Here is a 27,519-nt window from a genome sequence, read left to right on the forward strand (position 1 = left end):
GTCCTCTGCAATAGGTCATACATGTAGGGGTCTATTTTAAACCTTAGGTCTATTTACGCTCCTCAAGACATTCATGTTAGTGCAAGGGCCCTCAGCACATGCCTTGGATGAAAGTTGTGAACAAATACTCTACATTAGAGTTAATGATCTGCCCACAGTCGCTCTGACAACTTGAGTGCAGATGAGCTGATATGAATACATTGGAAGTCATGCATTGAACTGAATAAGTGATGACTGAGAATGACAAAGGGGTGTAATGGAAAGCGACTGACACCCAAACATTGTTAATGAATAGCCCTCGAGGGCACAAAGTTTTGCAAAGACACTCTGTACAAGCAAGCACACTCAGTCAAAACTGCCGTGTAGGCTAGAGAAAAATGTAATTAATCATTTTACAAGTTTGAATGTACTGTATGTGTATTTGTGAATGCCAGTTTCAGCATCTACAATGATATATCATTATTGTCAGAACTCACCATTTGTCAGCGTCCTCTCTGATAACTTGGCATGATGCTGGCACAGCGTCATTGAGATCTGGCATTTTGACAAAGGAGAGCTTGGAGTTTGTGGAAAACCGTGCTGCTGCAAGAGCTGCAGTCAAGTATGCTTACAGACCGGTTACAGAGATGGAGAGAAAGGAAAGACGGAGCAGGGAGGGAGGGAGGAAGCATGACACCGACTGTGTATGATAAGCTGTAGAAAGGAGGAAGTCATGGAATCTGGAAATAAGATGCATGAGTTGTATTTATTAGTGTGTTTTGTTGTCCATTTCCCTCAGTGTTTGTTCACGTTCATTAACCTATATAGTTGGTGTATTCTTAAAATGCCTTCATTCCTGTCTTTTGTTTCGCTGTCCTTCTAATGAATATGCAGATGACTGACCTTTTGAGTCAACCATTATGCATTACAAGGACCTCATAATGAATCTAAAATACTCACTACAGGGGAGCTGGCACAGGGCTTTTTCCTGAAAAGAGACCGGGGAGCCTGATTTTGTTTTATGCTGTTGTTGGCTTAAGAGGTTGGGCTGAGAGCTGTGGCATTTGTTTAACCGATAAAACACTGAATTAGCATCAGGCACGCCGTCAGAAAAGATGCAACTAATATTCTGGAAATAGTCTAGAGAATTTTGATGCTTTTAAAGATAAAAGTAAAAGCAGATGGGGGCAGCATTAGTGACGTTAATCCCTGCAGGAACTCACATTTGTTTCTTATTTTGAACTCACCCTGACCAGATTGTGTAGTTTCATCCATGCATATCCGAGAAACATAATGTTTTTATATTTAAAAAAAAATAAACTTAAGGGTTTACTCAACAGTGAGTCACTTTTTTCCCACGGTCACACGTTCTCTGCATTGAATCTTTGCAGAACAGGTCTGCATGTTCATTTAAATGCACGGTTTTACAGCAAATGAATGAATCATTATCGTCAATTTAAAAAACAAACAAAACAAAAAATAAAATCTGATATCTGCATCACCTTACAGCCCATTCATTATTGCACAGGATTAATAACTGGTACAAGGTGTATCTGCTGTGCAAGTTGGACAAAAGTGAGAGAGTTACATTATACATTTAAAAAGTGCATTTAGTAAAGTGTTCAGTGAAGTTGTAGTTGCAGAATTTAAATCCACCACAAGAGGGCCACAAACACTCCTACACACACACACACAGAGTGAGAGAGAGAGAGAGAGAGAGACAGAGAGAGAGATGAAAACAGGACAAATAGGACTGTAGAGTGTGTGTGTGTGTGCGCGCGCCTATTAACTGTAAAACAAAAGGAATCAAGTTTACATTCAGCAACAGTAACCAGTCAGTGTATCTTCACATTTTAACACGTTTGGTGCCTACCTTAGTTGATGTGCACGATTGGAGATACTGAGTGACATGATTATAATTTTTCACCAGTGACAGTGTCCAAGACAGCCCTGATCAGATCTAGTGTTGCACACCAAATATGTGAAATGAACATGAACAAGAGCAAACCATCTCTCTGCCTCAGCTCTGTGATCCCTCCTCCTTCATCATCATGACCATAGAAACCAGAGCGCCATCTGCTGGCGCACAAATGAAGTGCACATAGGCTCTGGCATACAGGTTCTCCAAATAATAAAATAAGCAATAAAAAAGGGCCTTAGACAGGCCTTGGTGTCTTCCATTTTGGTTCATTTTTGGAAGGAAGTACATCATATTGGCAGGTTATACACAAACTGCACAGTATATAATTAATGGAGCATCTGATTGGAGGCAGGAAATACCACTGTGTCTCAATCTCAGGCTGCACAATTTGGATGTGAATTTGCAAAGTGGCTGTGTAAACCAGGTTACTGCTGGAAATAAATATATATCGATTTTTTTTTTAATTATTATTATCTTTTGCACCTGAATGCGTCTCAGCCAATTCGACGTTCAGGATAAACCGCCGTCTATTTTTATTTTTTATTTATTTTGTATTTTTGTTCGTGTAAAATGCCGGTCTGGAGTAACAATTAGCCTAACAATACGGTGAAAATCTGGAAAAGCATGCGGGACTGGCTGGCAGACTGAGGGCCGGTGAATGGAGGTCACCGCAGACACTGAATGAGTCTCAGCGGTGAGACAGAGAGGGGGAGAGGGAGGACGGACAGCGGCCAGCCGCCTTCAAAAATGGCGTCTCCGGAGGAAAATGAGTAAAAAATATTAAAACGCGGCCTGCTTTTCTTTACACTTCCTCGTTCGGTTTTGTTGTTTTCTTTCCCTCGTACTCTTGGTTGCATTTGTTTCCGGCGCGGGCAAAAACTCGTCGTCGCTTTTCTTTTTCTTTTTTTTTTTTTACTTGAAAGGCCAAAGAGAGCAGAAATACGGGGAGCGAGAATTTGGGGAAATAAAAAAGCAGCCCTGTTTTATTTTGATGCGTCGTTACTGACAGCTAGCATCTGCTGCTAGCCCCACAAGCCCGGTGCTGCTCCGGAGGGGGGTGGGAACGATTTGCATGCGAAGAAGAGAAAAAAAAAAAGAAAGAAAAGATTTTGAAATTGGGGATTTCTTTGCTCTGTCTGTGGGGAATGGTTGCTACCAACGTGGCCCTGTCGTTTGCAATCCTTTATAGCGCTAGCAGCGTAGCAGAAACTAGCCTGAAGAAAGGGGAGGAGAGACGGTGAAAAAGGACGCATTCAAATCAAATGTTTATCAGCGTTTCGTCCATCACCGGCCAAATCCGCCGCATCTTCATCATGACCGTGACTGATTTTGGACTAAATCTCCGATCGTGGAAATGATAAACGTGAAAAGCGAAGGAAAAGGAGAAAGACTGGCTTTTTTTGGAGGTGGTTGGATTATAACCCCGTAGACCCCCCTCTTTTTTCATCCAGCTTTCTCCTCCTCCCCTCCATTTCTCTTTCAATATGCTGTTTTCCACTCTTGAGGACTTGCTTATGAAACCGGGAAAAATAGCCTGAAACGGAGAAAAGGGAAAGACTGGATTTTTTGTTCTTTTCCCGAAATCTGCTCTGCGACTTTGTCGTCGCTTTCGACCTCATCGCACACATCGTAACAGCAACATAAATGGATAGAAATTACCCGGGAACAGGATTCGGTGATTTGGGCGCAGGAGCAGGATGGAGTTACGAGAGATCGGCAAAAGCAAGGTATGCATTGGATCCAGACAATGTGCATGCATCAGTGGTACTTTTTTTTTGCAGGGCACGGTGTGTGACCCATGTAAACAAATTATCGCCACTGGCTTGATAAATAGTGCCATGCCCTGCCATGATGTGTAGTGCATTGTCATCTAAACAGTTGCATAGTAATAATATTATAAACAGGAATGGAGCAGCGAGCGTGTCGTGGGGGTGGGCGGGGTGGAGAAAGGAAAGGTTGGTGGATATGAATTGAGGGTGATTGACAGACGTGGGTTTTAGGTAGACCTGGCGGGGTGGAGGTAGGGGGTTGGTGGGTTGAGTGGAGGAGGAGGAGGGGGGTATGTCTGGAGCATCCATAGGAATTATTGTTCCCTGTGTGCAGGCCTGGACACAGAGCCTGATAGATAAATCCACTGGATTGATAGGGGAAACTGCGAGGAGTGCAGACGCAGCAAACCCCCTTCACAGCAGCAGCAAAACCCCCCTGACAGACATCAACAAGAAGAACTGATACGTATTAAACCGGGAACATGCATTTCATCAAACAACATTATACTGAAAAGAAAAAAAGAAATCAAATAGTGGTGGTGGTGTTGGTCGGTAGAAACCATAGTCCCAGAACTGAGATTCAAAATGCCTTATCGTGATCTAAATAATTGGTGGTGGGTTTTTCTATGGTTTCTGTCAATTTGCATAATGAAATTGTGTCACATTCACCCTGCATCACACGTGTAATTGTCCCCTTTGACTAAAAAATAACAATAAAACACACACATATGCGCTTAATAACAATGCCAGGGTGAAATCAGAAGATGGTGATGGTGAAAATTGTCTGAGGCTGTGCAACATTAGCCCCAGTCTCTTTAGCTTTATGTTAGCCTGCAATGCTAGCGTTGTGTTGCATGGAAGTCACTCGAGGCCTGTGTGTGCACGCAAAGCAAGCATCACTGCTTGTCGTCGAGCTGCACATTTGTGATGTTTTGACCCGGAGTTGGCCGCCTGCTCCTATCTGAAAGCCACCGTGCCACTATGGGAAGCGAAATTTGGCTAAACAAACCTAGCCACTTGGCTGGTGTTTGCATGCAACTTAGCATGCATTTGCGTCGACCTGCACACATCCAGCTGTTAGCCAGATCAACATAATCAGTTGTCGCTGACAAATAGGAGCCGTTTGTCTCGTCTTATCGATTCAGCAAACGGTATTTTCCCCCCCACTTCTGCCCAAATCTGCACATCACTCACTCGTGGTCTATTTACTCCGGAAAAAAACACTTGGCCTTGCATTTTGGGCCTAGTCTCTGCATTTCTCCCCATAGCTGCTGCTGCTGTGCATTGCTGCTAGGCGGTGCTACCAGCAGCTCAAATGCTAACATGTTACCTTGCCAGCCATCAACGCATTTCATCTCTCTTTTGTAAAAGCACAATTCTGTAAACTGGCTAATCTTTAACGTGGAAACAAGAAGCTTATTTAGCTTGTAAATTTTCAAATTATATAATGATTGAGTCCCGAGACCTCATTATAATTACAAATGAACTATCCCATTATTTTTGCATGACACTTTTATTGCTGCTTTGACAGATTTGCAATCTCTGTAATACACTTTCGTATAATAACCAAGTTTGTGATTCTATTACTGATTTTTATTGAGTATTTATCAGAAAAAAAACCCTCTTTCTTTTGACTTCAACTGTAATAAATCAAGTGGATCAGAAATTTTGGTTTTCACATGTTGTTAAGAAGTTTAACAAACAAATAAATGCGATGCATGGATTTTCAATTTATGAATTTACTCAAACTTTATGAAAAATTATTTTAAAATGACTCTTCTCAAGGGTCTCATTTTGGGAATAGATTAGGTTTATGCTAATGAACTCTGAAATTAATGACACTTCACAATCCCTCACTCCCCTTCTTCCCCAGTCTTGTATATGGGAGTTCCAGATCATCCCACCCTGAGTCTGAGCTCCTCCACCGACAAGCCTACGCCACCCCACACCCTCTGCAGGGCTATGCCACCAATCACCACCCAGGGAGCTCTGGCCAAGGCGGAGCTTGGGGAGCAGCTGGACGGAGTTTGGGTGAGATAAATGTCATACCTTCCATGTAACCACCATAAGGGGCCCCGGCAATGAATTATAGTGTCTCTCCATGTAGGCCCTGGAAGATTATTGTCATTGAAAAATGTGCACATTATACCAAAATTGAGCTGGAGCCCTTGATGTCAGAAAAAAGAGAGTCACAGCATTCATTCTCATGCAGTTTTGCCAGCATCTCAAAGGCTAAATTGAGCAACTTAAGTTGATGTACTTAAAGATTAATTACTGACATCTTGATTCAGATTTCATTGTGTACATATATATATTCTAGACTAGGTCAAATCTAGGCATAAATCTGTTCTCAAGACTCAAGACAACTTTGTTAATCCCTTGAAGCTGTTTTTATTTGCATTCCTAATACTGTCTTTCTTTCCCAAAGGTCTGTCGGGGCTCTTTGACACCGGCCTGCACCACGCCAGCCCCTCTGCTCCCGACGCCTCCGTCATGAATCTGATTTCAGCCCTGGAGTCCCGGGGTCCCCAGCCTCCGCCCTCTGCCTCCTCCCTCCTCTCCCAGTTCCGCACACCATCCTGGCAGACAGGTGGGGTTGTGTTAGATCTTCCCTCTCGTGTTGACATTCAAACAGGCCCCACAGTCAACATGACATTTAAAGAACCTCCCAATGTTTGGCTGCATTATTATTATTCTGACGGTGTTGCCATGTGAGCATGTTCAAGATTTAAACAGTTGTACTGGTCTTACTCCTGAATACTTCATGATTTCTTAATTTGGAGACTTAGCTGGACGGATGCTGAGTGATTTTTCAATATGTTTTTCTTCTCCTAACAGCGATGCACACGCCTGCTCCTCCTGAACTGTTCATCTCCGGAGCCCTTCCTGGCTCTGGCTCCTTTCCCTCCTCCTCAGCTCTCTCCGCCTATCAGCATCCAGCATCCTTCTCCAGCCGTTCTTTCCCCGCCGCCTCCCTCTCCCTCCAGGACACACCCACGTTTAGTCCCACATCCAATGGCTTGCTCTCCCCACACGACCCCCTACTACACATCAAGGCCCCTTCCCAGTCCAGCCTGGGTTTTGATAGACTCCTGTCCTCGCAGGGTGCTGCTGCAGCTGCCTACAGAGGCAGTCAGGACCCAACCGGAGCCTCATCTGCCCAGGCGTCGTCTGCCAGGCATCTGCAGTCCCACCAGTTCAACCTGCTGTCATCACAGCTCCAGGACCAGTCCTCCCAGCTGTATAACGCGTCAGTGTTTTCCTCAGCCCAGCCCCAGCCTCAATCCCAGTCTCAGTCCAACTCGGCTCAGGAACGGGCCGTGCCCCGGCAGGACAGTGTGATCAAGCACTACCAGCGGCCCACGCCAGCTCAGTCCCAGCTCTCGTCCTCTGCTGCCCACTCCCTCCAGCACTACCTCAGCTGTGGAGGGGCGGGGTACCAGCAAATAGCCACCCACCACAGACACGCCGGGCTTTCTTGCAGCCCGCTGGGCGACCAGAGCCCCTCGTCTGACCACAAGCCCGCTTCTCGCACCGAGCAGTATCGGCCAATCATCCAACCCCCTTACTCCTCCTCCTCCTCCTCCTCGTCATCGTCCTCAGCTGGGAAAGGTACCAAAAGCAGCTCTAGCAGCGGCTACTCCTCTGCCAGTTCGGCTTCATCCTCAAGAACTCCTCACACGCCCCCCTCCGCTTCCTCCACCTCCTCGTCCTCGTCCTCTTCCTCTGCCACTTCTGGCGCTCATCCTTCCAACTCCATCCCCACCTCCAGCTCCAGTGCGGCGCCATCCAGGCAACAGCCGCCCCCTCAGCCAGCTCCGCCGCCCCCGGCCCCTCAGCAGCAGCAGCAGCAGCAGCCGCCTGCCACCTCCTCCTCAGCGCCCCAGTCTCTCCCCAAATCTTGCCTCTCAGGCTACGGCTCTCCTGTGCCACCAGTGAAGACCTCCACCTCAGCCCTTACTGGCCAGACTCCCCCCCAACAACAGACACAGTCGTATTCCCCTAATCAACCACCAACCTCCCACCTGGGTCAGTCCTACGGAGGCTTCAGTTCACCACAAGCCCAAGACCTGAGCTCAGGTACTGCTGGGAAAGGCTACGGGAGTTTAGGAGGACGAAGCCAATCGTACTCCACCGATATATATGGAGCTGACTCCGCTTATGGGTCACTTCCATCTTCTCTGGGTGGAGCCGGAAGCCCGTCACTGGGCTACGGAGCCCCCGGTCACTCTCCTGCCCTCTTAAGATCCAGCGGCTCATCAGGTAGTGGAGCCTCTGGAGGAGGAAGCAGCAGCGGCACAGGTAGCGGGAACTCAGGCTCAGGAGGCGGAGCAGGAAACAGTATGGCCAGCGAGAGGGGCGGAGGAGGCAGCGGTGGAGGGTCCTATCATATTCCAGACTCCAGCCCCTCACCATCAGGCAACTCAGGCATTATCCGTCCAGGGTTGCACTCCCCGGTGCCCACCTGCCCCACACAATCCCCAGGGGGCGCAGGCTCCAATAAATACATCTCCTCAGTTCTCTCCCCTACTTTCCTGGCCTCTCCACAGGGCTACCCCGACACCAGGGGCCCCAGCTCCCAGCCTCAGTCCTACCACTCCACCTCGGCCAAAACAAAGGCGGACGCTTCCATGCTGGGGGTGGGCTCTCAGAGAACCCAGGAGGAGGTGGACGACGACGACGAGTTCCTGATTCAGCACTTGCTGCAAGCCCAAGCCAGTCCCGGCCCCCAGGCTTCTCATCACCACCCACAACAAGCGCCACCGCAGGCGTCTCAGCAAAGCCAGCCTCAGCCGCAGTCGGTGGCCCCGACTACCGACTCAGGCAAAGGGCTGAGCTACGACATGGGTAAGACCTCCGAGGAGAGGTACCACCCCCAGAGCGTCATACGCACCCACAGCGCCACATCCACCGCCGGAGTCGGAAACGCGGGGTCCGGAGGCTCCATCTCAGGGCTGGAAAACCAGCTGGAGATGTCGCTGAAGAAGCAGCAGCAGCAGCAGCATCAGCAACACCACCACACGCAGCAGCAGCAGCAGAGGAATGAGAGGTCCGTCGGAAGCAGCAGAAGCAGCGGAGGGAGAGGCAGCGCCGAGCAAGTGCACTCGCATCTCCATCACCACGACAACCTGGGCTCGGTCGTCCACTACGGGCGCGGCGACCCGTACAGCCAGCACTCCCTCGCCCCGCAGCACTCCTCGCACAGTCAGCACGTGTCCTCTCACTCGCAGATCCCATCCCACTCCCAGATGGAGCTCCAGAAGAAGCCGCAGGAGCGCGCCGAGATCCCCTACCCTCGGAAAACGCCGGAAGTGCAGCAGCAGCAGCAGCATTCCCAGTCTCAAGCCGCCGCTGCCGCCTCGCTGATGGACTCTCCCACCGATCAGTCCCGCCAGCCGCCGCACCTGCTCCAGTCGGTGCTGTCCCACACCACCCGCAACAAGCTGGAGCCGCATCAGCAGCACCACAAGATGGACTCTCACCGGCAGCACCCGCAGCACCACAAGATGGACTCCCACCAACCGCATCAGCAGCACCCGAAGATGGACTCGCATCAGCATCAGCAGCACCATAAAATCGACTCCCACTCGCAACACCAACAGCACCATAAAATGGACTCTCACTCCCAACAGCAGCAGCACTCGATCAGCCAGCAGCAAGCCGTGATGGAAAGCGGCGGCGGCCGACTGGGCTCGGGCAAACACCAGGCGCAGTCGCAGTCGCAGACCACCCAGCTGCAGCTGCAGCTCCAGTCGCAGGCTTTGGAGGTGGCGGCGGCTCACTACAACCACGGGCCGCCTCCGCATCAGCACGAGCAGAGCCAGGTCAAACAGAGCTCGGTGGTGTCTTCCCTGGACATGCTGGAGCGCTCCCTCTCCCAGACCTCCAGCACGGACGTAGCTGTCGCCGAGGACAGACGCGGCGGGGCGGGCAGCGGTGGGAGGAGCGGAGGCAGCAGCGAGCGCCACAGGCAGCAGCAGCAGGAGCAGCAGCAGCAGCAGCAGCAGCTCCCGTCCCACCACCACTCGGCCTCCGAGCTCCACTCGTTCCTCTCGGAGCCCGACATCAGCCTGTCCACCCCGCCTCACATGCACCACCTCTCGCAGCACCATCCGCAGCAGCAGCAGCAACAACAAACCCACTCCCACCACCCTCACCACATACCTCCGTCCTCCGCGTCGGCCCACTCCCAGCCTCAGCCCGACCCGCAGCAGCCGCTCTCGTCCCAGCTGACGCCTCAGCAGAGCCAGCTGGACCAGCAGCGCTCGGAGCAGCACCAGTTCGACACGGTCAGCCCGGTGGAGAAAGCCGACCAGAGTCAACAAAGCAACCGCTTCGTGCCGCTGACTTCCATCTGCTTCCCGGATTCTCTGCTTCAGGACGAAGACCGCTCCTTCTTCCCAGGTATGGAAGACATGTTCTGCGCAGAGGACTACAAGTCGAGCTGCGCCGGAGGAGCAGGACCGGGTCAGGGGGAGATGAACGAAAGCCACGCCGGACAGGAGGGAATGGATTCCATGAAAGCGGGACAGAGCGCGGGCGGAGCAGGGGGAAGCGCCGGAGCCAGCTACGACATGATGGGTCACCACGGTGGAGATCAGGGCTATGAGCCGTACTGTCACGGCCTGGAGGAACCCAGCAACAACACCATGACTCTGGATCTAGACTCCCTCAAAACCCACGAGCTCCCTTCCACGGTCAACACTGAACAGCTGGGACTGATCCAGTCCCAGGCACCAGCCATGGGTATGGGCGCCAATACCGCCGGTCCCAACAACTCTGGAGCCAAAATGTCCTCCGGGCCTGGAGGAGCCAGCGCAGGGGCCGGTTCTGGAGGCCTCCAGTCCCCCATCTTCTGTTCATCTCGTCCCAAGAAGCTCCTCAAGTCCAGCTCTTTCCACCTGCTGAAGGAGCGCCGGGACCCCAACACACTGCCTAAGAAAAGCTACGCTCAAGAGTACGAGTTCGAAGACGACGAGGACAAAGCCGACCAACCAGCCGATATCCGGTTGAACAGCCGGAGGCTCCCGGACCTGCTGCCGGACTTGGTTTCCAGCTGCAGGAAGGGAGGAGGAAGCGGGTCACTCAGCCCTTTAATGGGCGACATCGACTTCTACCACTCCTCCGGCTACACCTCCATGGGCTCCCACGCTCTCATGCCTCAGGAGACACCCAAGAAAAGGGGCAGGAAGCCCACTAGGCCCAAGAGAGAGGGGCCCCCGAGGCCGAGAGGCAGACCTCGCATCCGCCCAATGCCCGAGCCATACACTCCAAGAGGGATGATGGGGGAGATGGGTGGAACAACAGTCGGAGGAGGATTCAACGTGGAGGGACGAGGGAGAGGCAGGGGGCGCGGAAGCCGAGGCAGAGGAGGAAGGAGGGAGGACATGTACATGGAAATGAGCGGGAAGGAGCCGGATCAGATGCACCATCACCATCTACAGCAGCAGCAGCAGCAGCAGCAGCAGCTCCATCACCAGCCACAGCAGCAGCAACATGAGCCCATTCCACCTCTGAAGGTCAGTGGCGTTCTGCCTGGAAGAGGCGTAGGGCTTTTGTCGTTCTTTCTGTTGCCTGTGCTTTGCAGCCGTGGCTTCATCACTCTCTCTCTTAGTTTTAATTGTAAACTTGTCAAATTTAAGGTTAGGCTCAGTCACCCTGTTTAAATTGCCTTATGTAAATGCCAAAATTACTCAATACAATTTCCATCCTGCCCGCCTTGTGCCTCGTGCTATACATCAGTTTGTCCAAGCAACGTTGCTTTAAATCTTTCTGTTTTCTTCCCCTCCGTTTTTAGATTAAATTACCCATTGGTACCCTGTCCTCCTCCGACGCCTTGCTGAGGACAGACTCTTTGTCTGGAACAGACCCCGCTTTGTCGGACGGCTCAGTGGGCTCGGCTCCTTCGCTCGGTTTAAGCCCCGGACCCCCCTGCAGCACCGAAAGCACCAGAAGTCAGGACAAGAACAAGCAGAAAAGCCAGATGATGGGTGAAGGTGTGGATGACGATGGTCTGGAGGAAAGGGTAAAGAACACAGGATTTTATCCCGGCTTCATTGAGCAGTGGCATAAAGATACAAATAAAATTGATTTCATTCAGATAAGGCTTTATAGTTGTGAGTGAAAGTCTCTTTTGTTTTTCTTCTAGGGGGATGAGAAGGACTCTGAGTCCAAGGCCGGCTTTGTTGCGTCATTCTTGGACTTCCTCAAGACGGGGAAGAGACCTCCAGGCTTGGACATCTCACCAGGAATGGAACATGATAACGGTGAAACCTCACCCTGTAAATCAGGGGGTCTGCGCCCGCTGTCTCCCGCTCCTCCTCCTCCACCGCCTCCTCCGTTTGGGGACGGCGAAGGGAACGGGGGTCTGGCTCTGGGCAACTGTCCCAGCCCCAAGCGCTTGGAGGACGAGCTGAAGAGGAACCTGGAGACGCTGCCGTCGTTCTCCTCCGACGAGGAGGACTCGGTGGGAAAGAACCAGGATCTGCAGAAGAGCATCTCCTCGGCCATTTCCGCTCTGTACGACACTCCTCAGCTGACCTCTAACCTCCAAACCCCGCTACCTCCTTCACCTCCCCAGACCCACCCCCAGCCCCAGCCTCAGCCCAGCCAGGCCCCTCTGACTCCCACCCTGCAGCCCCCCACGCTCAGCCCTCAGCCCGCCATGCACACCCCCCACGCCCAGCCCCAGTCCAACGAGCCCGACATCCTCCAGCCGGAAGATGGAGATATGGAGGAGAACAAGGAGGAGGAGGAGAATGAGGAGGAGAGAAGCACAGGAGAGGATGAGGAGAGCAATATGACGGAGGACAGAGAGCTGCAGCTGGAAACGCTGGGTGCCCCCAAACTTGAGGGTGAGGCTGGAAATTAGCTTTTTTACTCATTTGATTTTTCTGCGGCACAGCTTAGGAAAATTAATTTTTCTCCCCACAGACGAGGCTATTTTTAGTCCAAAGAAAGCTCCCATTAAGTATTTCTTAAATTAATAATTCAGTTATTGTGGCTGTTTGGACATTGTGATGAATTGATCTGCAGAACTGACCTTGCTCCTCTTTCTTTCTTTATTTCCTTCTTTCTTTCCAGCGTCCCTCCCTGAGATCCCTGTGGCGCCAGCAACTCCCGAACCTCCCTCCATCCCTCCATCTCCCTCCACATCCTCCTCTCCATCTCACTCCCCTCTGCCCCCCCTCTCGCTCCCCTCACCCCTGCCTCCACCAGAAGAGCAACAGGAGAGCTCCCAGCCTCCCAGCCCCGTCGCTCCCGCATCCCGGTCTCCGCCGTCTCCGCCAGAGTCCGCTCCTCTCCCCCAGCCCGCCACTACTCCTCCCCCTCCTCCGGCTTCTCCTCCACCCCCGCTGGCTTCCACTCAGAAGGAGTCTCCCATGCCGTCTCCCGAGTCGCCCGCCTCTCCCGAAGAGCCCCCGGCTCCCAAAATCACCTCCCTGCACCTCGCACAGAAGCAAGAAGACGCCGCCATCGTCGGTGAGAGCGAGGAGGACGAGAGCGAGAGCGGAGGGGAGGGCATCTTCAGAGAGAGGGACGAGTTTGTGGTGCGGGTGGAGGACATTCGAACTCTGAAGGTACAGTATGTGCGCCAGAGTTGTGTTGAAATGCATTTCCTTGTTCGTACGTGTGTTGTTGACAGTTAAAAAAGAGTTGTCGCCTCTGTGGTGAGGTGGCAACCAACTGAAGAAACAGATTTGGATCTTTGGGTTCCATGTGTGTCGTGTTGTTTTGCCACAGCTGGCCCTGCAGACGGGGCGTGAGCCGCCACCCATCTGGCGGGTGCAGAAAGCTCTGCTGCAAAAGTTCAGCCCAGAGATCAAAGACGGGCAGAGACAGTTCTGCGCCACAAGCAACGTGAGTTCACCCCGAGCCCTCAGTCATCTGACCACACCTGCAAAACAGCACTTTCCACAACCGCTCGTGTTGTGCATGTTCATATATACATTTTGTGTACCACGGTTAAAATGAGGCCATGTGAAGGTTATTGTTGTTTTATATTAAAAACATGCTTCATGTGTCTCCCTCAGTATCTTGGCTACTTCGGAGATGCCAAGAGGAGATACCAGCGAATCTATGTCAAGTTCCTGGAGAATGTCAATAAGAAGGACTATGTCAGAGTCTGCTCTCGGAGACCTTGGCGCCGAGCCACGCCTGCTCTCAGGTACGGATATTTGCCACATGGAAAAAATACTTCTCATATTGAACTAAGCCTTGGCAGATTTAGTTGGGATAAAAATCACCTTGCCCTGATAAGAGAATACCAGTAGCTCAGTTTCTAGTAAAGCCTGGGAGAGGAGCTCCCAGCTGAGTGCACGGAGGCCAGAACTGAGGCCAAAGAGACACCCGAAAAAAATCTGGTTACAGAAATAGAATCTCGATACATGAAATGTTATAACTTTAGAGACTAATTCTAGGTAAATAAACAGGTGGACTGTTGTAGTAGTTCTCAGCATGCACTCTGTTGTGCCGAGTGAATTACTTTGCCAATACACATGGCTAAAAGGAGTTTCCTTCTGTGTCCTCTCCACAGACTTGCACCTTTTTTCCATTATTGATTTGACTATAAATAGAAGGAGAGATTCTGTGAAGCTCTATAACAATATATTTATGTGTCACAGACGCCAGTCCCTCCCCAGGATGGCATCCCCTCCCACCACCCAGGCAGCACCCAGAGCGGTGGAGAAAGAGGAGAGAGTGGCTCCACCGCCAGTCCAGCGCGAACAGAGGGAGAAAACGAGAACGGCGTCGACGGCGACGGCAAAAGAACAACGGGAGAAGAAGGAGGCTCCGGCCGCGGTGCCCAAAGCCAGGGAGAGGGAGAAGGAGAGGGAGCATGAGAAGGAGAAGGAGAAGGAGAAGGAGAGGGAGAGGGAGAAGCGAGTCCAGCCGCAGCAGGAGAAATTAGAGAAACGCGCTGCCGAACGAGGGAGAGCGAAGGAGGAGAAGAAAGTGGTGGAGAGGAAGGAGAAGGAAAAGGCCGAACGCCCACCCAAGTCCAAGCCGGCCAAAGTGAAGGCAGAGCCACCACCCAAGAAGAGGAAGAAGTGGCTGAAGGAAGTTCCTTCATCATCAGACTCGGACTCATCGGAGGAGGCAGCTAGTGAGAATGAAAGTAAGATGAGTGGTTGTTCTCCACCTTTAGATGTCAATGTAATGTCATTTTATGAGGCCACGATGACAAAGTGGACATTACTTTGTCATGCTGTTTTTTTTTGTTTTGTTTTTTTTAACACATATCTTTATTGTTTTTTGAACTTGGTACATCATTCGTCCAAATTAATTTGTTACATCTTTCCAGTCTTTAAACAACTTCCCTCCCTCCTCCCAACCCTGAACTTGGAGCCGTCAGTTTAAGAAAACAATGATACTTTGACCCTTTGGAAACTGAAAAAAACAAAGCAAAAAAAACAAAACAATACATACAGCATGCCTGCATGTCATCTGGTAAAGACGGATATATGAATAATCAACTGAAATAAATAGGAGAGGAAAAGGAAAAAGAGAGAAACATACATATACACAGAATATACATATGTATATATAAAAATAAGAAAAAGAGAATATTTATGTATGTAAAATTAAAAAAGAAAACAGAAGCAAATAAATAATAATGTAATAAAACTCTTGCTTCTCTCCCACTCAGTGCCAGTGAAAGGTGGAGTCAACAACCGTGCCATGAGGGAGATGTTCAGGAGCTACGTGGAGATGCTGGTCAGCACGGCCCTGGACCCTGACATGATCCAAGCTCTGGAGGACACAGACGGTGAGACCACACATCACTAGCTGCACTAAAGCTTTTACTGAACGAGCAAAAGAGGGAACAGGGAACAGATCGTGACACAGCTCATAATGTGCGAGAACAAATCTCAGACTTAATAAGAGCTGGGTGTGTGGCAGCTTGTTGTCTGCAGCTTGAACATCTGCATTAAAAGAGCCGTTTTGATGGTGTTTTCAAACACGGTTTCACATAGCAGCGTTCACTTTGGCCAGGTTAAATAAACATCACGACCACTGACAGGCAGCAGCTGCCAGGTTTCAGGTCAAACTTTCCAGCTGGACGACTGCCCCGTTACGACAGCAGGGGGATTTTTTTTTCCTTTTTTTTTCTAGAGTTATGTATCATGCGTCTCTAGATCCATCTTTTATTGGGAATCTAAATAAACAAGAAGTGACAGGCTGAAGGGGAAAGCCCCGGGAATGCTGCGAAATACAGCAGCCAAGAAAGAGCGGCTTTGAATCTGCCCTTGGTATTGAAGTGATTGGCAGGTGCATGAATGATTACTAATGAATCTTCCCTGACATTGATTGGGCCACCAGATGAGCTGTACCTCCCACCTATGAGGAAGATTGACAGCATCCTCAGCGAACAGAAGAGGAGGTTGCTGAGGAGAGTCAGCATGAGCTCTCAGCACCAGGTAATCTGTCCTGAATCAATCTGTCCTGCTCCTCTTCCTCTCTCTCCCTGTCCCTCACGGCTCAAACCACATCTATTCTTAAAATTGTAACTTTTCTTCCTCTCCTTCATTTCATTCTGCTGCTTTTTCTCCTCGACAGTGCAGGAAATAAACCTAGACCCATATTAAATGGCCCAGTAGTTTTTCCATAGGAACAATACTAGATTCACTTAGCGATAGTGTTGATTCACGGGAGTGTAGTGCAGAAACCAAATGGTGATAAATGGATTCATAACAGAAAATGAATTGATAATTATCAAATAAACATTAAAGTCACTTATCAAGCAAAAACATTTGCTGTTCACAGATTTTCAGGCGGTTTTGTCATGGTAAAGTGACATCACCTCAGGCTCAAATATTATATTTTATACACTTTCTACAATTAGTAGAAAAGTAGATTTATTGCTAATGAAAATAATAATAATATATTTTTTTTTTTACTTTTATCTCATGATATCTTGTCTGTCTCCCTTTTATTAATCTCTCATCCTGGCTGGTCCTCAACAGGAGGTCCTGCATGCGTACCCCCAGATCATCGTAGACCCCCTGGACACAGGAGTGGTGAGGGTTCGGCTAAGCGGGGACGCTTACAACCGCAAGACCCTCAACAGAGTCAAGAAGACCCTGCCTAAACCACAGGTATGCTTCTGTTTGAGCGAGGAGTTGTTGTTGGGTTTTTTTGTATTTAATTCATAAAACGTCAATGGAGGTGTTTTGCATCATAACCTCTTCACAGTTCGATACTGTGTAATGTATAAACAAGATCTCCGAGGACGCTTTTAGCCTCTGACTAGATGACTCTGGTTTCTCCATGAGATAAATGAAACCCCGGAGAAATAAGAAGGAGCTGTTGAAGGTGTTGGCATCATGCAGCAGCAGCAGGAGGAGAAAATATAGACACTGGAACTACTGCCACGGCTAAATTAACCGTTAGCATTAAAAGCACTCACAGCCCAGGGTGAGTGACAGATGGATGGTTGGTAACGGAGAGAATAAATCAGTTTGAGCTTCCCCTCCAACACCTGCCGAGAGTTTCTAAACCTTTTTATTCAACACAGGGCTGTGAGGTTAATAAAGTCTCAAGTTTTGGCAGTGATTTTAATTATTGACCCTTGTATAATTAGACAACTGATAATCATTTCTCTTTCTTCGTAGGACCTTAAGCTGTCGGCCGACTCGTATCGGATCTACAGTCTCTACCACTCCGTGCATCACTATAAATACCACACATTCTTACAGTGCAAGAAAGAGGTAAGCTGTCATCTGTGTACGCATCAGATTTAGTGACGAGATTTGATCAGTTTTGAGCTTGTCGCCTGTAGCTATTTGTTAGACTCTCAGTGAAATTCCCTCAATATACTGTGGTACACAAGTGCAAATCTCATTAAATAGACCAGCGCTTTCTTTTTTTGCTGAAGTCCCTCGTTTGTGCATCACAGTTGTCTGTGTCTCTCTGCCACTTCTTTTTTTTTTTTTTCTCCTCCAGACCAACACCATTGAGCAAGCAGCCGAGGACCCGGGCCAAGAGGAAGTGGTGCAGCAGTGCATGGCCAACCAGAGCTGGCTGGACACACTCTTCAGCTCCTTCATCGAGCTGCTCACGCTCAGCACCAAAGCCTGAGCCAACGACTGCAGAAAGAGAGAGGGAATTAATTAAAGCAAGAGGATTAAAAAAAAAAAAAGAAACCAAGAGGAGAATACAAAAATGGAAAGAGATGGATCCTACTGTACAGCCCCCCACCCCCGACCCCCTTCAAATCTCTACTATCTGAGGATGAATTTTCAAGGCCCTTGACGAACAAAAGGGGCTCTGTTCATGTGACCTCGGACACTGGCCTCTGTTCTTTTTCTTGTTGTTGATCAATGACTTAAGAAATGTCTTACTTTGTGAGGAGGGGGGGACCCCACCGGATCAGGGGGTCACTGGTGGGTCACGAGGGAACTGACCATTGGTGAAAAGGGAGAGAAGACGAGAGGTGGAAGGACAAAGAGGAGGAGCCGTAACGCCAAGTCGACAGAGAAGCCACTGACATCTTGTTATAACCGTGTGTCATAAAAAGACAATAGTTCAAAGAGAAACTATTACCGCTTAGTTTTTACATAAATTATTTTTTGAAAAGACTAACATCAGCTGTTGGCTTTTGAAAAGAGTGGAAGAGGGTGAGAATGCTTTTTAAAACTTGCGTGTAGAGTGTGCCGTGAGCAGCGTGAACATGGACTCATCCACAGATAGAAACATGAAATGTGTTAAACGCTCTCCCTCTCATCCTGTGCTATGTGAAGGGCAGCACCCGTCAGCTGTGTGATAATATATAAACACATTTTTATTATTTATATGAGGAGGTTTTTAACTTAAACTCTCACAAGCGCTGGGTTGCTGCCCTAACATTTTAAATACCTTTTTATTTTCCACAGGTTCAGTATACAATCGTAACCCACATATCCAAGTCGTCTTCCCCTCTATACAAAAGAACAGACGTTGAGACAGAAATATTGTATCAAATACAGTGGGTGTAAAATAACAAAACAAAAAAAAGGAAGAAAAGAAAAAAAAAGAAGAGAATGGGAAAATCTATTTGAAACTTACATTGTTGTGCTTCAGTTCAATCATCAGTCATGCAGGTGCAAAGAAAAAGAAGTAAACTATCCATTTCCCATGAGGGAAGGAGTATAAATAAGTAATATTTAAAGAGGAAATAGTCATTTCATTTTTATCATTTTGATGTTTGTGCATACTATGACTTATTTTGAAAACAATCTAATTTTCCATAAAAAAAGGAAAAAAAGGCGTGTAAATATTGTACAGTTCTTGATGAAATTCTTTGTCCTTCTGTACATTAACTCTCCTGTATTTGAAAAACAAATAAAATCTGCAAAGAACAAATGGGCTTTAATTTCCCTAATGTGTGCGTGCGCGTTGCTACACCCATCTTTGTGAGGTTTGGATTTTCCAGACGTCAGGAGGAGACCTGTGTTGGCCTGTCCTTACCTAAACAGCTTTTTTTAAAGGGAATTTCCGACATGTTTTAAAAGTCCTCTCTTTACATGTTACTGCACAACTTTAAGACCTTTTACATACAGTATGACATATGAAAACTGATTTCACATTTATGAATTTGTTTTGATAGGGATAATACATACTAATCAACTCCAGTACAAAATATTGGAAATATATATATCATAAAATATTGACTTGATGAATTTGTGTTTTTATTTTTGTTAGTTTGTTACATTGTTATTCTTACTAATGAGCTGAATGGACAAATACATTCGCCCAAGGGGACTATATCTGAAATGTAAACAGGCTGGATTACAGCAGACATGTTTTACATCCATGATGCTACCACAGATATAAACAGAGCCGGCCCAAGGCATAAGCGAGCTAAGCTCCTGCTTGGGGCCCCGTGCCTATTGGGGGGCCCCCAAAAGGCACGTAACTTTTTTTAAATTGTAGTGCGTAACTTTTGTCGATCCTTAGAGAGACTCTGCGTAATTACAAAAAAATGTAATTATTGTTGCATTTCAAATTGTTGTTGCACTTTTCTGTTGCAGTATATTCAAAACCAAAATTTTTAAAAAGCAGATGATGTGTTTACAGTAAATGCATTGTCTGTTGGTTTATTTTGTTACTTTTAGTCGACCTACCTAGGTGGCATTCAGTATCCCAGTGCTATATCAATTTAAATACTAAATGTAAATCAACCGCAGGCTACACTTTTAGCTGAATTTGGTGCCATTTCAGAATAAAAACCATAGATGGGTAAAAACCTGCCAGGATATGATGATTCATGATGACAGATTAGAAAAATGAAATAGTATTATTGGCAGTAATAGAGGGCACCAAAATAAAGATTTTGCTTAGGGCCCCATGGAGGCTTGGGCCGGCCCTGGATATAAAACACAAATTGGACAAATATATTTTGCTAAATGCTGAGTAAAGGATGAAATCACAGATGTGGTCTGAGATGTGTCTTTAAGGTTAAGTTAAGTGATAACCCATCCCTATATTTACTTATCCTGACTGATAGCTCAGCGGATCTGTACTGATTTTCTGAGCAGCCTTGAGAGTGATTTGTTTGTCTGCGATCCAACTTGACAAATGAAGTGCAGACATGTCAGATCTGTGGGGAAATTAGCATGAAATGAATTTCTAATTAGTTTAAAATCGTATTGTATTGTGAGAACATGACTTGATATGTAGAGCAGCAGGGCCGTTGTATAGGGGAGAAAGGTGATGATAATTCCAGGGGCCCAGCGACCAGTAGGGCCCAAAAAAATCCCAGTAGTCTAATCTTTGTATGACTGAATTATTCTGCATAAGACTCTGACTAATACTCATAGTAATGCTGCATTAGCATCAAAACAAAGTAGGCTAAATAAAAAATGATAATATGTATGTAGTCAAAGAAAAAAAAGTGGAAAAGTTAGGGGGCAGGGGCCCACTTTAGTATTCTTTCAGGGGGCCCAGAATTCCTAGCAACGGCCCTGTAGAGCAGAGTGTGTTTGATGTGAGGGAGTCAGGGGCTGAGCAGTGAGGGTCCTCGCAAGTGTAGAGGTCCAAGAGTGTGTGTGTGTGCGCGCGTGACCCCACCTAGCGGAGCAGCTGGTGTAACGCCAGCTGACGTCACATCTGGAAAACGAAACTGACGAGCCGGAGTTTCCCGAGAAGCCTCCGAGCAGCAGAGCAGAGCTGGTATTTAAGGATTTCAGCAGCTGGACGCTGGACGACACTTTTGTTTCACAGCTTCACAAACCGACAGCAGCCGCTGTGCTGCTGCGTCACATGCTACTACTCATCTGTCACCCCGAAATACGAGCGGACTTGAACTCAGCACTGACCTGCACCAACTGAACGCCTCGTTAAGGTAGGTTACAGCAGACTTTTACTGCTGGCATTGTTTTTAAATCATTACAGCTGAGTTTAATGTGAACAAATATTGAACTTATCTAACTCCTCAGCTCTTGTTTCTTCGTGTCTTTATGTTTTACAAACATGCAGCTCACACAGCCACATGAGTAGTTCACTGTACAACATAAACAACAACTCTGCTGCTGACTACTGTAGCTATTGAGTTTCCATTCTGAAGTGTGATCATTTCCTCTGTGTGTAACTCTATAGCCTTTTAAACTCTCACTTCACTTTGAATGCAACAGCAACATGAAACAGAGTAAACAACTACTTTACACTCATATTTATTTCATAATGCAAATATAAAGTTAATGCAACAAACATGTGCATACTAAATGTATATGTAAATGTACATCATATTAGGGTAATTTTGGTATTGAGCACTGGACTTGTGACCTCATTCTCCTGCTTCCTCTTTCTTGCCATTTAGAAATTGAAAATGCTGAGATTGGCTTCTGAGGTACTGCATGTTGCTGAGTAATATAATATAACATTACATTATATAACATTATATGATATAATGAAGTGGGATTATTATTCTAATAATTTTGTCTCTTTATGTTTATTTTTTACACCTTCTAAATACACTTAATCGAAAATTGAAAAGTTAAAGTATCCACCTCCTTTTATTTACATTAATTCTTCTTGATTACTTTTTTTTTTTTTTAAAGAGTCAGGTTGTAAATTTAGTAAACAGCACCCTCTACAGGTAGAATATCTTATTAGATGGACCTTGAATCCTGGTAAATAATAATAATAAATATACAATCCAGATCAAATAAAAATGCAGATGCATATGTTTAACCAAGGTGATTAAATAGCCAGCCATAGCGAAACATTTTTAATTAGCAGAAGTCATACAAATAATCCATCCACCAGTATTATGGTACAGATAAGAAATGTATTAAACTGGATGTATTACATGTATTTTTTTTGCACATTGATGGAGGATCATGAAGGTCTTGACGACTGTTGACATGACAGTTTTTCTTGCTCCTGTAGAAATGTCTCACTCCAAGCCGCTGCTCATCCCGTGGCTGCGAGAACAGATCAACAGTGGCAGGTATCCTGGTGTCAACTGGACAAACCCAGAGCGGACACAGTTCTCCGTCCCGTGGAAACACGCCTTAAGACAGGACGCCTGCCAGGATGACAGTCTTATCTTTAAGGTAGTGCTCATTCAGAGTAGTCATCATCAATACCATAGCATTAAAAAAAAGAGATCAATAGCAGAGTGACAGAAAGTAATGGTCATCCTCTGTCTTCCCTGCAGGCCTGGGCGGAGGCCAGCGGTAATGGCCGGGCTCAGGGGGACGCCTCGGTCTGGAAGAGGAACTTCCGGAGCGCCCTCCGAGCCAAAGGCTTCAAAATGGTCAGCGACAACAAGAACGATGCTGCTAACCCACACAAAGTGTTTGTCTGGCCAGAAGAGTCGGCATCAGAAGGTGAGGATCCACCACGACGTCTCTATCAGTGACCATTTCATTCTTTATTATAGTGGACTTTGGATGAAAAGTTTGAAAAAGGACCTTTTGTATAGACCTCTGTATAAAAATATAAAATGACTAATTCAATCTTTATGTTTATTTATTCATTGGCACTTGGTTTATTAAAGTTGTACATAATTTATACAGAAATATCACTGTCTCTTTTGTAAAATCCAAACACACCGTTCCTTTTGTCTTCATGGTTTATTCATGCAAAGTTATTCAGCGTGTGTCTTTACTCTAATCCCAGAGAGGCAGTTTGTGCTGCTTAGTGCATGTTTTTATTACCGTACATAATCGAATCAAAACGGCATCAGTTAATTCCTCCTATTACTGCACCGCTGTGGATTCGCAAATTAGATAAATACAGAAAAGAGGTAAAACAGTGAGTAACACTGCTCTCGTGTGGGTTTATGTTTGAATATGACACACACCTGATCAGCCCTTTACCTGGTTTGGATGAGATCCATCTTTCACAGCCGACACACGTTTATGTTTTTGTGGTTGGGATTTGTCGAGGGAGGAGTCAAATGCAGAAGTGAATGTGATTTGCAAAATGGGAGCGCTAAAAGCTTCAAGAGCTGTTTCTGAGCACAATGAATGATGATGAAAAGATAGTAAGCAGCGTTCTTTGCTTCCACTCTCAAAGCCAACTCTTCCGCTGGATCCCAGGACAGAGATGACTATCATTTGTTTGAGGAATATGGCCTTCCTACACAAGAAGTAAGCCACTGTGTTTGTGGGGTTGACCTGTAGGAGGAACAGGAAGTCAAATATACTGTGTGCTTATGTGACTGTGTGTGAACTTTATCATGACAGATGTATATGTGTAATATCTTAGAGCAGCCAGGTGTTTTCCTGCTTTGACAATGTCGACCTCTACCTTCCAGAAGATGCTATATATTCAGGTAAATATAGCTTTTGCCTGAAATGAATGCAGCTTCTTAGCAGCTTACTTATAAATGTTCATTAGCTTGAGAGTGTATAATGTCTGGATATTTGTGAATCACTCAACAGAGTCCACCATCAACCAGGATATCCTCCAGGAGTGTCTGAGAACACTGCAGATCGGCCCTGAAGCAGGTAGACTCATCGTTTCCTCGCTGCTGCAGTGCCAGCAGAAAACAAAGAGAAAAACCAAGGTACTTTCCAAGAAACTGGGTTTTATTTTCTCCAACTTTTCCACAGAGGGCACCGCAGCCTTCGAGCTTCCTCCCGAGCAACAGCAGCTGCCCAATCAGGCTGCGATTGGTGGACCCGCGTTGCCTGGGCAACACCAGTATCCAGTAGCAGTGGAGGGTGCGGGCGGTGAAGCTGGGTTGCCCGAGCAACCGGCGCCTCCAATGGGGGGAGCAGTGGGAGGGGCCTGTGACGTGCAGCTGGTGCAGCACTTCCTAGATAACATGGACAAGACCAGAGAGGGAGATAGCTTAAGTAAGTTGATGGATGTTCATGCCAGAATGAGATTTAAGTTACACTTCAAAACATTTTCAGAGTGTCTTTTAAAAACGACATGCACATGTGTTGCAACACACTTTCTCACACTGTTTTCCTCTTTCTGAAACCGTAGAGACTGCGTTCAGGATAACAGTGTACTACAGAGGAGAGAAGGTGTCTGAGCAGCAGGTTAACAATGAAGCTGGCATCCGCTTAGTCTACAGGTAACTTCAAAATAAAAGCTTGTCTGACAAATGTTTATTTTCACCTAGGGATGTCACGATTATAGATTTTCTTGGTACAATTATTGTCAAGACGAGACGATTATTATATTCAATAATTTTTCAACACTATGAATGTGTAAAATCAAATATTGTCAAAATATAATTCCATCCATCCATCCATCCATGGATGGATAAACAAATTATTTTAAGTATCTATTAAAGCAGAAGTAAGGGGAATATTTGTGTTAATATAAGTCTTAAATAGTTATATCTTCTGACAGCAATCACTTACATAGAGTGTTTGGTCTGAAACACGGGTCTGTCAGTCACTCTGCTCTGCTGTAAGCCGAGGAGAAAACTTTCCTTGTATCCTACAACCTTTATCCAATGAGGAGAGAGAACGGCATAAAGGGGCGGTCCTCTCTGTGTGTGCAGCCAAGGGATGCGCGTGAATGTGGTGACGTAGGGACGAGGGCGGGGACTGCTAACTCCATCGGCTGACAGGAAGGACCAATTATTAATCCTTCAGAGGAAATGTTTGAAGCATTCAAATGTTTGAAGGTTTTTTTAATCTTTTTTTTTTCTTACAAATGAGGCGCTAACATTTAAATTCCTACCAGTTCAGTGTTACGTTAGGTAAATTGACATTAACATAATTTATGCCAGTTACTGTGTATTTACCTTTGCTCTGGGGTACAAAGCCAGGTGGTTATTAGCAGGTGATGATTCATATCGTTCATAATGTTGCGTAACTTTGTTTTCATTCCGTGTGAGTTGCGCTGATCTGCCGTCATGGTTCCGACATAATCTTTTTTAGCAAGTGACGGTATTTAGGAACCTTTACGATTAAATAATTGTGGCGTTTAAAACCGCGATTAATTGTGAAAACAAGTTCAATTTTGATTTCACTAAACCCTAATTAACCCTAACATTGTAAGAGCAGTTATTAGTTGAATGTAATGCTCTCAGGACTCTGTCAGTCATATATCTGCTCAGCAATCAAATGAATGAACATTGTCTTCACATCAGCCCTGAATCCAGTGGGAGCGTTGTGGACTGCGCGTCAGGCCTGACCTTGGTCTCCCTGCCAAGTCCTGGCGCCATGTTGGATAAAACTCAAGCCAACCTGACCCAGCGCCTCCTGGACAAGCTGGGCGGCGGCGTGGACGTAGGGGTGTCGGGTTGCGTGGTCTACGGCCAGCGACGGGGTGAGGTCAAAGCCTACTGGAGCTTCTCAAAGTTCGATCATAGCAAGCAGCCCCAAGAGATTTCTAAAGAGCCTCAGCCGCTTTACATGTTGAAGGACTTTCTGCAAGGTGGGTGACAGGATAGAAATGACACTGTGTTTTTTTTTTGTAGTGCACCTGGAGTAAAATGTTAAAGGGATAGTTCACCCAAAATTGAAAATCCGTGGCTTCTCTGAGTTACAGGGGGTCTTGACGTAGCAGTGCATGTCCATATAACGGTTGCAAATGGATACCAACTGTCTTCGTAACAAAAAGACACACCAAAAAACATCCAAATACCTCCATGCTGCTCGTATGTAATGTCCGTCTTGTATTGAAGCCCCGAAATGCAAAATTGTCCTGAAAAAAATTTAATAAGTCTATATTTCAAGCTTGTTTTGTAGTGGAAGCTTCTCGAAGCTCCTCTTCCCGGTTCGTCAAATTTGGACGAACTGGGAAGAGGAGCTTCCGCTACAAACAAGCTTGAAATATAGACTTATTTAATTTTTTTGGGGACAATTTCACATTTCGGGGCTTCAATACAAGACGGACATTACATACGAGCAGCATGGAGGTATTTGGATGTTTTTTGGTGTGTCTTTTTGTTACGAAGACAGTTTGTATCCATTTGCAACCGTCATATGGACATGCACTGCTACGCCGAGACCCCCTGTAACTCAGAGAAGCCACGGAGGACTCTGAAACTTCTCCCAGCCCTTAGTCGACATGAGGGTGAAATTTCAATTTTGGGTGAACTATCCCTTTAAGTATTTTCCATGATGGGGTGACATAGTGATTGGATGTCCTGTGCCTTTAGGAATGCTGGACTTCATTGGGGGTAAAGAGTGCCCTCCCTGCTCCCTGTTCCTCTGCCTGGGGGAGAAGTGGCCGGACCCAGTCCACAAGCCCTGGGACAAGAAGCTCATCACAGTGGAGGTGAGAGAACCTTCAATAAGTAAAATGCTCAGACACTGTTGTGCTCTTGCGTTTTCTTTTTTTTTTTGCAAATTCCGCTCTCAAATTTCATGAATGATCAAACCCCCCCACAAAAAAAAAAAAGAAAAAGAAAAATTGCCACCTCCAGAGAGCTGTAGTCAGCAGCACTTTTCAAGAGGCAATTTTGTTTCAGTATTGATTAATAGCGCTGAGAGTACAAAGCCTGTATAGCAGCGCTGACAGCTGATCCCTCAGGTGTTAAAAAGCCTTTTCAGTTCCCGAGCCGCTACGCAGGGATGCATGCTGGGAAATGAGGAGCTTATACACAAAGTTACTGTCAAGAAATCAGCTTGACACATCTTATTGTTCAAACCCTCTCCGACTTTTACGGCTCATGTGGAGCTCAAATTTGCTACCTCCACCTTGTCACTCTTGTCATGGCATCTGACTTCTGCTTCCTATGTTTTTTTTTTTCTCTCTACTTGTTTTCCATCTCAGGTGGTGCTGACCTCAATGGAGGCTCTGAAGATGATAGCTGTTGACGGTGGCGCCTCCTCCCTGCAGTCTGTAGAGCTGCAGATGTCACTGGAGGAGATGATGGAGCTGTGCTGACGCAGTTTAGTGAGCCTGAAGAAAAGTCAATGTTTACCCCCCGAAATAATCAAAATAAGTTACATGTTTTATGCAAATTTTGACATCTTTTTAAACCAAATAGAATAGATCTTACAAATTGTGTGTTAAACATAATAATTGCATCAGTGCTGATGATACTTCCTGGTACTCCCCAAGGAACAAAGCAAATGTATTTAAGGTGGCATGGTTTGAATATGTCCTGTTAAACACACACACACCTTTACTGTATGTTTTTTTTTCTTCTTTCATGTAATAATGATTAGGACAGATAGGAGTTACCATCAATTATATTTTTGTTGCTACTGTTTCTTAAAAGACCACAGATGAGAAGAGGACCAAACTGAAGATGCTGGAACAAAAATTAACCTTCAAACACAGAAAAATGTTAAGTCTTAGAACGGTTCAGTCGCAGTTAAGGTGACACACTGAGGTATAAAGTTAATTCAAGGACACATTTGGGATGAGAACAGATCTGGAATCAGTCTGAATGCTTTTAAAAAAAAATTTTTATACTGTGAGAGATCTATGGCACAATAT

At 46.6% G+C, this 27,519-nt stretch overlaps 2 protein-coding genes across 7 annotated transcripts; both read left to right on the forward strand.

The window, feature by feature from the left end:
• Positions 1 to 2,604: 2,604 nt before the first annotated feature.
• On the forward strand, positions 2,605 to 18,986 carry LOC311002903 (proline-rich protein 12-like). Of its 5 annotated transcripts, none has more exons than XM_083994485.1 (16): positions 2,605 to 3,627; positions 4,004 to 4,283; positions 5,543 to 5,700; positions 6,098 to 6,259; positions 6,508 to 11,189; positions 11,468 to 11,695; positions 11,819 to 12,524; positions 12,754 to 13,250; positions 13,414 to 13,530; positions 13,704 to 13,837; positions 14,295 to 14,788; positions 15,320 to 15,439; positions 15,994 to 16,091; positions 16,638 to 16,769; positions 17,286 to 17,381; positions 17,617 to 18,986. In XM_083994485.1, the coding sequence occupies exons 2-16, from the start codon at positions 4,255 to 4,257 to the stop codon at positions 17,749 to 17,751; spliced, it is 7,788 nt and encodes a 2,595-aa protein (XP_083850611.1). In that variant the 5' UTR covers positions 2,605 to 3,627; positions 4,004 to 4,254; the 3' UTR covers positions 17,752 to 18,986. The 5 variants fall into 5 exon arrangements, with proteins under 5 accessions (XP_083850611.1, XP_083850613.1, XP_083850614.1 ...); XM_083994487.1 differs by having other exon boundaries at positions 4,004 to 4,217; XM_083994488.1 differs by having other exon boundaries at positions 4,004 to 4,135.
• Positions 18,987 to 20,787: 1,801 nt separating this feature from the next.
• Positions 20,788 to 27,516, forward strand: irf3 (interferon regulatory factor 3). Of its 2 annotated transcripts, XM_083994556.1 has the most exons (11): positions 20,788 to 20,995; positions 22,042 to 22,208; positions 22,313 to 22,484; positions 23,176 to 23,249; positions 23,368 to 23,434; positions 23,544 to 23,609; positions 23,715 to 23,960; positions 24,097 to 24,187; positions 25,217 to 25,503; positions 26,231 to 26,349; positions 26,848 to 27,516. In XM_083994556.1, exons 2-11 carry the CDS (start codon positions 22,044 to 22,046, stop codon positions 26,959 to 26,961), a joined length of 1,401 nt encoding a protein of 466 aa, XP_083850682.1. In that variant the 5' UTR covers positions 20,788 to 20,995; positions 22,042 to 22,043; the 3' UTR covers positions 26,962 to 27,516. The 2 variants fall into 2 exon arrangements, with proteins under 2 accessions (XP_083850682.1, XP_083850683.1); XM_083994557.1 differs by lacking the exon at positions 23,176 to 23,249 and having other exon boundaries at positions 23,417 to 23,434.
• The last annotated feature ends 3 nt before the right edge of the window (positions 27,517 to 27,519 follow it).

Source organism: Trachurus trachurus (assembly GCF_905171665.1).
Source record: "Trachurus trachurus genome assembly, chromosome: 19".
NCBI lineage: Eukaryota > Metazoa > Chordata > Actinopteri > Carangiformes > Carangidae > Trachurus > Trachurus trachurus.

Bases quoted from the DNA above. Each gene is read 5' to 3' on its own strand.
- irf3 (XM_083994556.1), top strand. From the start codon at position 22,044: ATGTCTCACTCCAAGCCGCTGCTCATCCCGTGGCTGCGAGAACAGATC. The intron at 23,961-24,096 runs GTAAGTTGATGG...CTGAAACCGTAG, and splicing joins CAGAGAGGGAGATAGCTTAA to AGACTGCGTTCAGGATAACA. The intron at 26,350-26,847 runs GTGAGAGAACCT...TTTCCATCTCAG, and splicing joins AGAAGCTCATCACAGTGGAG to GTGGTGCTGACCTCAATGGA.
- LOC311002903 (XM_083994484.1), top strand. From the start codon at position 3,545: ATGGATAGAAATTACCCGGGAACAGGATTCGGTGATTTGGGCGCAGGA. The intron at 5,701-6,097 runs GTGAGATAAATG...TCTTTCCCAAAG, and splicing joins AGCAGCTGGACGGAGTTTGG to GTCTGTCGGGGCTCTTTGAC. The intron at 14,789-15,319 runs GTAAGATGAGTG...TCTCCCACTCAG, and splicing joins GGCAGCTAGTGAGAATGAAA to TGCCAGTGAAAGGTGGAGTC.